Below are 12,382 nucleotides of genomic sequence, written 5' to 3' on the forward strand. Positions count from 1 at the left end.
TTTTTCTCCCCCTCCCCCCCCCCCATTTGCAGGCTTCGTTCAATGGGGGCTTGGGAATTGGGGAGAGCTAGCAGTGGGGGGATGATTAACAAGCCACGCAATGCAGAAAGCATACGGGCAGGAAAGAAAAACCATCCGCGGATGGCTTCTTCCGAACATGTATGAATGGGTTTTCAGCACTCCGTATAAGGGGGGGCATGGAATCCGTAGATCAGCTGAAAGGTTGAGAATGTGTCCTCAGCAGCGGCAGTGGATTTTCAGAGCAAATACAAGAGTCTTGTTTTACTCCGTAGTAAGCTTACCAAGCCTGCATTTGCAAAATACAGAAAATTTTTGGCACGGAACTACGTCAGTCTACATATATGAGATAAAATAGAAAACAAATTGAGAAGATCATCCGTACACAGGTAACAAATGAGCACGTGAGAAAGCAGATCAAAAAAAAGAAAAAAAGAAGGTTTCTAGACGCCCCGTTCAGCCATGAGTTCGGTTACTCCAAGTTCGGAGATTTCGGGCAGGAGTTTGACGAGCACCGTTTCGATGATTGAGTACATGAGATGTTTGTTACAATATGTATCCGCAAATAAATCCAATATATCACGTTCAAAGGCGGAGAGGAGCAGCTCTTCTTGGTCGTCATTTGCTTCATGCTCGCCTAAGGACGCCCCGAGGGCTTGAGTATGGGGATGAGCAACACTATTTTTGTTCTCTCTATTCGGATTTGCCTTGGGGGCGCTCATAGTCTTAGAATAGCGAAAGGAACCGGGAGCGCTTTGTGTGGGTTGAGATGCAGATGGGTCAATGCCAGACTTGCATGGTCCATAAGCGGATCCGAGTCTCAGGTCAATATCCGTGTCAACGTTGGGTATTCTGTTACTGCTGCGGTTGGAAGTGTTTGCTATATTATTAGATTCTAATTTTAGTGTCTGTCGTGATTTTTCAGCTGTAGTTGTTGGAATACAAAATATTGCCAAAGCCACTCTGCGTGGGATCAGCGAGAGAATACTAGCCGCGCATGATCGCCTAATAGGATTTGCTTGGGTTTTTGATGATGTTTGTGATTCCAACTTGGTTTGTAGGGATGCAGGCAACTGCGTTGAACCCGAGGAGCTGTGGGTTCCGACAGGAGCCTGAGGCACCGTCAAATCTGCTGATGATGAGCTAGCAGTTGAAATGTTGGTGTTTAGACTGGGTTTTGAATTCAACGGGAAGAGCGTCGTTCGAATTGCAAGGAGCAAAACCGGCAAGATTGTGGGGGTCAATAGATGGTTCTGGATCGTCTCGTGTAAGAACCTACGAGGAACCGAGTGAAAGTTGTCAGCAGGCAGGTCATAATTAATTAGAGGGATCGTTCGGAACTTCAAGCGAGAGAAGGACGAGTGAATTTTGGAAATTTAAAGGGAAAGAAAAAGAAATCTGAAAAAGAAAGAAAAGAAAAGCCAGCCCATTGAAAAGAGTTGAAAAGAGGGGTTTCAATGTGTATCACGGTCGCAATATTCGCAACGAAGAACTCGCAGAAATAAACTGGGCAGCGAAAAAAAAAAAAAAAGAATAAAAAAAAGAAAGAAAGAGAGAGAGAGAGAGAGGGAGGGAGGGAGGGAGAGGGAGAGGGAGATAGAGAGAAAGTCAAATCAGGCCCATTCGTAATCAACGCTAAAGTGAAGCAGGGATGTGAGGATCACTGATATCATCACGAGCTACTATCTATCGATGGACAGACATATACGGAAGCATCAGAATCGGAAGGGCGGAAGAAGGAGGTAAAGAGAGGAAGGGGTATAATAGTTTTCTGTGATATCGATAGCCACCGAAAACTGGGACGGTGAAGGTAAGAGCTGCACAAATTGAGGTGTACCGATATCACAGGGTTTAGACGGGATCAGAAGAGACCCATTTCCCGAAATTTCGAGCCGGGAATTGGCTCACAAAGTGGGGAGATGGTCAAATCCTCGAGATGGTCGATTTTATACTGGCCTGGAATTTTTGCCTTGCAGATAAGACAAGAGGGGATCATGTGGCGGACGATCAGCCCGGAGCATCGACAGACATGGTGGTTCATGACCAACAAGAATGATCCCGTGTGGAGCTCCACGATATTTTGCTGTCGCTGGCTGGCTGGCTGCTGCGAGGAAAGACAGGTGAAATAATCGACCAATGACACCGCCTGCTAAAGGGCTTAAAATGGACATATTTTGAGAGCGGACGGGAGGGAAAGGCCCGGCCCCGGCGAAAAAGATCAAAAGCAATGCATCAGCAGCAGCAACCAATGAGGAACCGGAGAGGATGTTAGTGACGACTGTTTGCGAGCGTTCTTTTTGGTCTGTCTGCTGATCCTATGATTGATTTGCCTTTCTCAGGCGGCAGTTGGAGAAGGAAAAAAACCCAACACAGCCACTAACATGGAAGTAGTGCATGAAAATACCGCCTTTCTGAAACTGGAAAGGTAAAAAACGGTCTAAAAAGTCCGCTAGAAAGAAATGAAATAAAACAGACTTCAGTGAGACGTGACTGTTGCAGCGTAATACGGTAAAACAACGTCACAGAAATGCAAGGGTTGGTAAAAAAGACCACCAAGGTAAAATACATAACAAGGAGGGCAACGGAGGTACAGGGTGTTTTTGGGCATGTTCAAATCAGCAACGCTGGTTGGTTGAGGGTAAGACTGCGGCTAGGTCTGTCCCTTGGAGGAGATTCAGGTGCTCATTGGATCAAGAGCAGCAACTATCAGATCAAGTGACTAAAAAACCATGCACGCAAGTCATCAGCAACCCCTCCCGCTCATTGTTTGCTTGGCATCTCTGGCAGATGCCACTGCAACACCTTAGATTGATAGTAAAATCGCCAGGGTTCTCACTACAGGGGATTGAGCGATCCATCCTGCCCTACCCGCTGGTGCATATGACGCGCATGACAGACATCATCGAAAGAAAATTGATGTCACAATCAAGGCGCCTTCTCATTTTAAAAAGATGGGAAGAAGACAATAAAATTCTGAGCCTTAAGGGTAATGTAACATAAAAGTTTGGGCTTACCGGTCGACAATCTCCCCAGTGTCCGCGATCTTTCCTGGCCCTTCGACCATCGCATGCTGGGCAAGAGCTAGAACCCCTCCGAGCCATGGCATTCGCTTTGGCACATCGACCAATTGCGACACCATGCCAAATAGTCGATATTTAAGAACGGGACGCTGCAAGCTGCCCCTGTTGGTTAAATATTGTGCTTCACACGCAGGGTTGAGGGGGCTCGGTGGTGGAGATGAAGACGGCGCTTTCCGTGAAGCAACCGGAAGTGACGAGGACGCTGCTCGGAAAAGGCCAGCCAGTGTAAATCGAAAAGCCAGATATATCAGATAGCAATATTGCAAGAAACCCCACAAAATTACTGACGAATGTGATTTGTTTGCGACTGACGAATCGTCGCTGGCAGACTCCTCATTCATTGAAAGAAGGCCGAACTTTTCAAGTCGACTTCTTTGAACGTGCTGCACCTTTTCGTTATAAGATCCCTCCTTTTTAATTACCATGATAAGGTGTGTGATAATTTCCCAGATAAAAGGACCTTCACTGGCCTTGCCGCCGACCAATTCGCCCAGTATCATATCTGCCAAAATATCACCAACCAAAGTTCTCAGGCAATCATTCTCCAGATCCTCGGTTGGTAGAAGCACAGCTAAGATTCCCTGGGCAAGCAATTGACGGTAAATTGTTTCCCGTTTTTGCTGTTCTTCAGTCGTCTTCGGGTCTGAAAGGTTCGGTGCAGGAGAGAGTGCTGGATGTGGGTTTAAAGTGTGGTAAACCGTACGGAAATAAGAGGCAGTGCGGTTTAGTTGCGGATTCTGGCTGGCGATGCGGTAAGCTGGATTTGGTGGTAAGCCCAGTTAGCTTCAACGTATAAAAATACACAACGCTCTGCTCCACTCTCACCAACAACATGCGCTTCAATCAGCGCAGGAATCTCATCCAAGACCAAAGAGTCCACATCTACTTGTCGCAGCCTTTGTTCTAGTGCACGGGTGCAATGGGCAATGATTTGAATAACTTCATCTGTAAAATTATGGTCTGTCGTAATTTTGGAGTACCAGACATTAACAAACTCTTTAATTATGATGGCAATAAGAGCATAGAGCTGTAGGTCGACTTCGTTTGAACTCGTCAGCGGAGGAAGCAACTCCTCTAGCGATCGAGGGGTCCCACTTTCCCGTTGGTCTGACCCATGATTATTGGATTGTGGACAGAGCACACGGCGGATCAGCGACGCTGTAGCTTTGTCGTTGGTTGCATCGGTCAGGCTGGTCGGAGCACTGAATTTGTTGGCTTGACTAGCTCGCGACGGGGAGCGAGATACTGAAGACGACTTGGAGGATGGAACAGAAAGTGTGGGGACTTTGACTGAGAATTCTATTGATCCAGATTTCGTGGCGGCTCCTTGAAGACGTGATCGTCCACCATTGTTGGTGGTGGTCATCTCTCCGCGTTTGAACTGTGTGCGGTCAACGCACCATCCAGCGGGATGGCATCGATTTCATGGAAGTCCGTCCGCTCGCCAAAACCAGGGTTTCAAGACTGGCGGTATATACAGCTATATAGGTTTGACCTGGAAAGCGGCTGATTCTAAGGATATCTAAACACTCCAGGAAAAGCTGTCGTTAATTTGTTGTTTGATGCCTGTTACAAGAACCTTATCCTTATCATGCGGCTTGGACGGGCCGAGAATAAGTCCGAATTAGTTGAAGAGCTAGTTCCAATATGTACTAGCGCTCTAAAATTGCCGATGCGCTTGTTTGTTTATCGATAAGGTATTCTAGGTACGGAGTGGCGAACTTCAAGCTTCTGCGGCCAAATTGCAGGTCACCAACATCGGCGTATTGAGAGAAAATCCGTTAGTATGGAAGACCGAGAAAGCCCTACACATGGGCTGTTGTCGCATGAAGGATGGGTAACTCCTCTTTGGTTGGATTGCGACCCAGGTGGGTTTTAGCTGTTGCTTTTGGCGTCAAGTCAAAGTGAGCAAATAATTAACATATCCCATACAGGACATGATGTAAGTCACCAAGTTGACACTATATTGACCCCTTCGCATACAAGTATTATGGTAGAACTGAAGTAAAAAGGATGCATTTGCGATTCTCTTAGCTGTCCACCATCCCGCTCTGAAATTGTTAGGGATCAGTACCGTCCATGGAAACAGCTCGCTCGAGAATACTACGCGCAATGCGGGAAGCATACTAGAAGCCATTGGCAGATCAGACATTCCTGTGTATCCAGGCGTGGCAAAGCCGTTTTGCAGAGTTGCTGTCCACGCACCAGATATTCACGGTACGGATGCACATTTGCCTCTCCTCAGTCCATTGCTAACATGAATATTTTCATTCCCTTTTAGGTGAATCAGGCCTAGATGGTACAGATCTACTCCCAGCACCAACGCGACCCCCGATGAAAGACTCAAATGCGATCCTTGCTATGCGAAACGCTCTTCTGGCGCAGCCTAAAAACACTGCCTGGCTAGTGGCAACTGGCACACTCACCAATGTCGGACTTCTTTTCGCAACGTTTCCCGAAGTTGTTGAGCATGTTCGAGGTGTCAGCATAATGGGCGGTGCAATTGGTAACGGGTTTTCGGATGCCCCTATTTGCAAACGGAAAGGGGAGGAAGCTCGAATTGGAAACACCACACACTGTGCGGAGTTTAATATCTACGTTAGCATCCCCTTCTATGAATCCAGAGTTGCATTATAGTCCCTCCCTTTCCTTACCTCCCTCTAATGAAAATAGTGTGATCCCGAAGCCGCGCAATCCATCTTTTCATCCCCGATTCTCGCAGCAAAAACCACCTTGATACCTCTAGACTTAACCCACCAGGTGTTAGGTACACCCAAAGTGCAATCCCTAATTTTACAGACCGAACCCCAACAAGGCACGAACGGCACTTCATCAGTCCTCCGCCAGATCCTGTACGCTCTACTCGTCTTTTTTGCGAATACCTATGAAAGTGTCTTTGGTCTAGACGTCGGGCCGCCACTTCACGACCCCGTTGCTGTTGCCGTGCTCCTGTCTAACCTCAACAACCGGAGTAGTGAAAGCAAGGCTCCGGAATTTCTCCATTTCGATGATAGGGGCGGAGAGCGCTTCCTCGTCAACGTTGTCACCGATGGACAACATAGTTCGGACCCGGAACTTACGGGCGAGGTTGGCCGGACTCTTGCTAGCCTCCTAGAACCCGGGAAGGGCGGTGTCACTATACCACGCGGAGTCGACGTTGATGGATTTTGGAATGTCGTACTTGATTGCTTGAGGAGGGCGGATGATTGGAATGCATTACGTGCCAAAAGAGTTCACGAATTGAATTGATGATATCAGCTTTTTGGATATACTTGTAAGTTTGGAAGGTTGGTTTCCCCCCCTTATGATTCAATTGTTGATGAAAATGTGGGCTCTTTTTCTACGAATAGATATATTTATCAAATTTATTCTCACCATAGACGCTCAGATAGTTTAGATGTAAAAACCATATTTATCCTATTCGCATCTACGAGATACTTTCCCTCTTGCTAAGCACATTACCTCTCCCTGGCGACTTTTACTCGATCCTCTCGATCTTGGAGAACTGGTATCGGAATGATATAACGACTCGGGATGCTTTGATGTCTTGTGGCATTCACAGTTCAGCGGAAAGACATGGCATGTCATTGAAATTGCCCATAGCCAGCCCCCAACCATCTTCACCTTTCCCTGTCCGGGCAACTGGGCTTTGAAATATTACAATAAACCGTACCAAGCGCCAAAGGCAAGGCTTCTGGAATTAGGAAATGAACCGAATGTTGCAGTGTATTGACCTCGGGCTAGCGTTTGTTTCCAAGTTGTGCTGGTTCAACTCACACGCCGACATCGAATGCAGTCAATCTGATAGACCTTCCAAGGAACCTGTTGGAAACTGGAGTTGGATTTACAGATGCAAAGGGAGAATTGGTGTGGTTGCAGATGTAATCGTAGATGCTTGCGCCTTTGAAACCTGCGATCATGATGATACAACAGAAAATACATCTACAGAAACATTTATATTTCAAGCTAAACCAGGATATTAACAAACACCTGTTCCATCATTCACTTCTGCTGTTCGCATTCCTTTGATTGACTGTACCATTGTCTCGTCATCCCTTTTTCTTGACCTTCCTCATCTTTACCCACAAAACACAAATATATTTCTATGCATAATTGATTGGATAGCTATACTCACTGCAGGCCACCGGTAATGTATAACAGACTCGATGTGGGCTGCTTTTTGGGTTCCAAGATAGTAGCAATTGCGCCGGCAAATTGCATTGATCAATTTTTGATGATATTGAGTATTTCTGGGCTAGCCATTTTATTTATTTATTTTATTTTATTTTTTTTTTAATGGATGTCCTTCCGAACTGTTTATGAAAAAGAAAGGCGTGGACTATCTGATTTTCTGTAACTTTCTCACTGCCAGATGGATGGCTAAAATATCTCGATTTTTCACAGGAGGCTAAATTCCGATGGATCAGTTGGGATATTATTACCCCTTGCAACGACTTTTGGCCATGATAAATATTTAAATGTCCCAACCTGTCCCTCCCCTTCAGTGGGTCCAGATCCACCGGCGGATCACTGCAATCAAATACCGTCTCTTACACCAGCTACCGGAGGCTGCTGGAGACACTATTGTCTTTTGATTCCACATGCTGAGTCGACGCTGTCCAATATTCAGCAATATAAAATAGGTTTAAACTCCGGGGGATCTTTGTACGTTTCATTCATCAAGGAGAGCGCCCGTCATATTTTCTCATAAGTTCTCACTCTTGTGCCACTTCCGCTTCCGCTGTGTAGCAGGAGGTTAGCCAGCTTCCACCAAGGTCCTAGATAACTTGCAACCATTAAATTGGCACAGGTGTGATTACTTGTGTCAATCGATAACATGCGCTCGATTCTCTCTATTCCGATAGCGCCAAGGTATCTTGTATTGCATTCCTGGGTTACCCTGTTGTTTGTCTTCCAACTAAATGCCATGGTGTCGGATTCGATGCAGATATCGTGAGCATGTTATCTCTCTGCGGCAGAACCAGCACCGGGAAACCTCGCTTTATAGTATGTCCCAATGGACTCCGCTCTGTTAAACCATGCGGATACTAGCAGCATCTCTACCTACTTAGATTTGCGGGATACCCATAGCTAGAATTGCATCATTCTTGCTTTGTTAATCCCTGCTAGGACGGATATATTCAATCCTACGAAGAAGACTTACTGTGGATTGATGTGTCCTTTCTCGAAATTTATCACCATTCTCCTACCTATATAAGCTGGTATCATCCTCCCTGTCCATCATCCATCAATTTCGCCGTCCATTCGTCCGTCTCCAAATCCCCTAGCTTGACGAATTCGATTATAATAGCTTCCCCAGCTTTACTACTCAACCCACCATTCCATCCTTGACAAAAGATTTAACATGGGTAAAATCAGAACCATTGAGTATTTCCGTGTACTTCCACGTTGGCTGTTTGTTAAAGTTACTGATGAAGATGGAAACCATGGATGGGGTGAAAGTACATTAGAGGGACATTCAGAGGCCGTTGAGGGCAGCCTGAATGCTCTTTGTAAACGATTTCAAGGCTATGAAGCAGAGTATGTCGAAAGAACCCATGCAAAGAAGAGGACTTGAATATAATGGCTGACTTGATTGGTACAGTGACATCGAGCAAATCTGGCAGACGGCTTGGCGCCTAGGCTTCTACAGGGGGGGCGCTGTTTTCATGTCAGCAATCTCTGGCATTGACATTGCCCTTTGGGATCTCAAAGGCCGCCGGTTAGGCGTACCAATTCATCAGTTATTAGGAGGCAAGGTTCGCAACAAGATATCTGTTTATGCTTGGATTGGGGGTGACCGTCCTTCGGATGTTGAATCAGCGGCTAGAGCCCGGTTGGCCCAAGGGTTTAAGGTAATCAAAATGAATGCTACTGAGGACGTGAACTGGCTTGACTCTCCGCGAGCTCTCGAATCCTGCATCCAACGACTCCAAGCCGTAAAGGCTCTGGGACTTGACGCTGCTCTCGACTTCCATGGCCGTCTACATAAACCGATGGCCAAGCAGCTGGCTAAAATAGTTGAGCCCTATCATCCCCTATTCATTGAAGAACCACTCCTCTCGGAGCATCCCGAGGGAATCAAACATTTTTCCAAGCAGGTTTCCACACCGATTGCCCTGGGAGAACGGCTTTACCACCGATGGGACGTCAAACGGTTCCTGGAAGATGCGAGCGTCGATATCCTACAGCCAGATATCAGTCATTGCGGGGGTATCTCCGAAATTCGCCGCATCGCAGCCATGGCAGAGGCATACGATGTGGCGATGGCCCCGCACTGCCCGCTGGGGCCCATCTCACTCGCTGCTAGCATGCAGATCGACCTCACAATTCCAAACTTTGTCATCCAGGAAATGAGCCTAGGGATCCACTATAACACGGATGCGGGGGAGTATGATATCGCCAACTATGTGACAGACCCTTCAGTTTTTGATGTCAAGGACGGCCATGTTGACGCTCTAATGAAACCTGGCTTGGGAATCGAGATAAATGAGGAGGAAGTGCGCCGTGTTGCTGAAACCGCGGCATCATGGCTACCAAAGGAGTTCTATGGGATTGATGGGGGCATTCGGGAGTGGTAACTGATGCCCGCTGCTCTGCTTGTCCTTGGATTTTTTGTTTTCCCATTGGAATCAGACTGAGATGGTAGGGAATAAACGGTTATTATTGTCTTACATATCTCACTCGCGCATTTTTCCTTTTCCGAGAGTTTGTGGGTGAGCACTGTAATCTGGTTTTACTTTGGGTCTGGTCATAGAATTCTGTAATGAACGATAATAAGCAATGTATCATGCTTGGAATAGTATTGGAGAAGTTAAAGTTGATTGAGTGGCTAGACTCGTAAATCCAGAAACTAAATTCTTGACAGCAATTGTCATTGCTGTTCAGAGAGCACGTGGAGCAACATCCTGGGTAACATTCTGCAGAAGGAATGCATTGGGTTGAACTTTCTGGTAGCTTTGAGTCCACGATGTTGGCAAAAGTCATCAAATAACTATATCATACATCCAAACAAGTAGTTAAACGTGGTATCTCAACAACCATGGTTCTCTACATCGCCAAATTAGTTTATAGTTCGCGACAGAATTGATAAGCCCAATACAGTCAGGCATACAGTTGGCCCTGGCTTGGTTCAGTTCATTGCGCAACCTACGGGCCGATGGTCCTTCTTTTTATGACGTTGTACATACATGTTATGCCACAACGGTGTACATGTCCAACAGAAATAGTCGCCGACGATGATGGGGCTATCCAAAGGCAGGAGGAGGTTCTGGATAGTCAAAGATGGGAAGGTTAATGATTAGGGTCAGTGACATGCTCCAATATCGTACATCGCCGTTTTCACCCATCACCATTTATCTGCTGCAAAATCTCCAAAGAACAATTCCAAAAAGTTGCCAGAAAGAGTGCCTATTTGAATTCAACGTGCAGTGCTTTGAGAATAACACTGAAACTTCTTGATGCATGTCAGATAAATTTCTGCAGCAACTTCAGAGGTGCTGTCTTCATATTTTTATTGAATGAAACATTGGTTATTATTTCTATATTCTTTTATATAAGCAAGTTTTAGTTTATTTGTAACTTTCAATATATTGATATTGTTTATATAAAAGTATATTATCTCTTTATATTTTTAAACTAATAAATAAGAGAATATTACAACTTTTAAATTAAATATAAATAATAAATAATAAATAATATTATATAATTAATTAAAATTTAATTTAAAAAAAGAGAAAAAGATAATTATTTAATTACTTGAGTTTTTATTATTATTGCTATTAATTAATTTAATAGAAATAAAAATAATACTTGATTAATATTTCTTTATATAAATTTAACTTATATACTATTAAAATATTAATTGAATTATTTAATTATTATTAGTAAATATATATTATAATTATTGCTAATATATAGAAGAAATACTCTCAATATGATAGTAATTCTGTGAGATAAATTAAATCTGTCTCTATTCACAAAAACTAAAGGTTTTTATCACTTTTCTTTTACTCTAGATCCAATTCGAGCGAGCTACCCGCGATGTAATCACGTGGTATTGGTGTTACCCACAATGTTCTGTCGCTTATATAAGCAATAGGGCACACCAAATTAGACGAGGTTCAAATTTAAAACGGTGACAGAACTTCGAAATATCCAACCACACCATCTTGGACTCGCAACGTCAAGAAGAAACTCACTTTCCTACAACCCACCTCTTTGAGGATAATCCGACATTTGGAAACGATCCCAATCGATTCTACTTAGATCACAATGGTGTGTAGCCCTCCTTTCAAACTACTTCTCCCAAATGGCTAGAAAGCGGAAGCAAGCAGAGATGGCCAACCTCAATGCCGCCAAATTCCCGGCCTACCTTCTCACCACCCAAAAAATAATAAAAATAAAAATAAAAATAAAAATAAAAATAAAAATACTAACGGATGAAACTGCGAAAACAGTCGGACGGAGAAGAGACTACATCCAACCCACCCGTCGGCACTGCCGATGAGGTCGAGGTGTCCGCCGACACCACCGTCGGCAGCTCCATGTCTGTCATGGACGCGCTCAAGGGCGTGCTCAAGATCGCTCTAATTCACGACGGCCTTGCCCGTGGCCTGCGTGAGGCTTCCAAGGCCCTCGACCGCCGCCAGGCTCACATGTGTGTGCTCAATGAGAGTTGCGAGGAAGACGCGTACAAGAAGCTTGTCATTGCGCTTTGCTCGGAGCACAAGATTCCTCTCATCAAGGTCCCTGATGGGAAGATGTTGGGCGAATGGGTTGGGCTTTGTGAGTCTTTTCTTTTCCTCTCTCTTGTCGAATTCTTGTTGGGCTTTACTCCATTTAGATGAGCGTCTGGACTAATCAATTAACTTTTTTTTTTTTTTTTTTTTCATGTGAACAGGTGTCCTCGACCGTGAAGGCAACCCCCGCAAGGTTGTTAACTGCTCTTGCGTCGTCCTCCGCGACTGGGGTGAAGAGTCCCAGGAGCGATCCGTCCTCCTCAACTACTTCCAGACCGGGCAATAGACAAAACGCAGTCGAAGGTCGGGTCAAAGGTCGGGATCCAATCGAATGGAAACTTAGTTAGGGGGATGGGAGGGAAAAGAGGAAAAATATTAGAAAGGAATGAGGTATAATTGTGGAGTAAAGTGGGGAGTGCACGTGGGAAATAAAGGATATCTATGGCTACTAAAGTGGGTTGGGTTTGCTTCCGCGGCTGCCAGAACGTTTTGCCGCATTAACGCAAAATGAAATTCTTACGAAATAGTTGGGGTCTTTCAAAG

General features: G+C 45.1%; 4 protein-coding genes across 4 annotated transcripts; 3 read left to right on the forward strand and 1 right to left on the reverse strand.

Moving 5' to 3' along the window:
• Nucleotides 1–461: 461 nt before the first annotated feature.
• Nucleotides 462–4,464, reverse strand: PADG_01423 (uncharacterized protein; the record flags this gene model as incomplete). Its single annotated transcript, XM_010758604.1, has 3 exons — nucleotides 462–1,293; nucleotides 3,033–3,855; nucleotides 3,924–4,464. The coding sequence occupies 3 exons, from the start codon at nucleotides 4,462–4,464 to the stop codon at nucleotides 462–464; spliced, it is 2,196 nt and encodes a 731-aa protein (XP_010756906.1).
• Nucleotides 4,465–4,884: 420 nt separating this feature from the next.
• On the forward strand, nucleotides 4,885–6,347 carry PADG_01424 (trifunctional uridine nucleosidase/nicotinamide riboside hydrolase/nicotinic acid riboside hydrolase; the record flags this gene model as incomplete). Its single annotated transcript, XM_010758605.1, has 5 exons — nucleotides 4,885–4,966; nucleotides 5,033–5,040; nucleotides 5,111–5,315; nucleotides 5,380–5,696; nucleotides 5,772–6,347. The coding sequence occupies 5 exons, from the start codon at nucleotides 4,885–4,887 to the stop codon at nucleotides 6,345–6,347; spliced, it is 1,188 nt and encodes a 395-aa protein (XP_010756907.1).
• Nucleotides 6,348–8,463: 2,116 nt separating this feature from the next.
• Nucleotides 8,464–9,679, forward strand: PADG_01426 (uncharacterized protein; the record flags this gene model as incomplete). The annotated part of the gene is made up of 2 exons (XM_010759146.1): nucleotides 8,464–8,639; nucleotides 8,704–9,679. The coding sequence occupies 2 exons, from the start codon at nucleotides 8,464–8,466 to the stop codon at nucleotides 9,677–9,679; spliced, it is 1,152 nt and encodes a 383-aa protein (XP_010757448.1).
• Nucleotides 9,680–11,539: 1,860 nt separating this feature from the next.
• On the forward strand, nucleotides 11,540–12,125 carry PADG_01427 (40S ribosomal protein S12; the record flags this gene model as incomplete). Its single annotated transcript, XM_010758606.1, has 2 exons — nucleotides 11,540–11,885; nucleotides 12,001–12,125. 2 exons carry the CDS (start codon nucleotides 11,540–11,542, stop codon nucleotides 12,123–12,125), a joined length of 471 nt encoding a protein of 156 aa, XP_010756908.1.
• Nucleotides 12,126–12,382: the final 257 nt, after the last annotated feature.

This window comes from Paracoccidioides brasiliensis, assembly GCF_000150735.1.
Source record: "Paracoccidioides brasiliensis Pb18 unplaced genomic scaffold supercont2.2, whole genome shotgun sequence".
Taxonomy (NCBI): domain Eukaryota; kingdom Fungi; phylum Ascomycota; class Eurotiomycetes; order Onygenales; family Ajellomycetaceae; genus Paracoccidioides; species Paracoccidioides brasiliensis.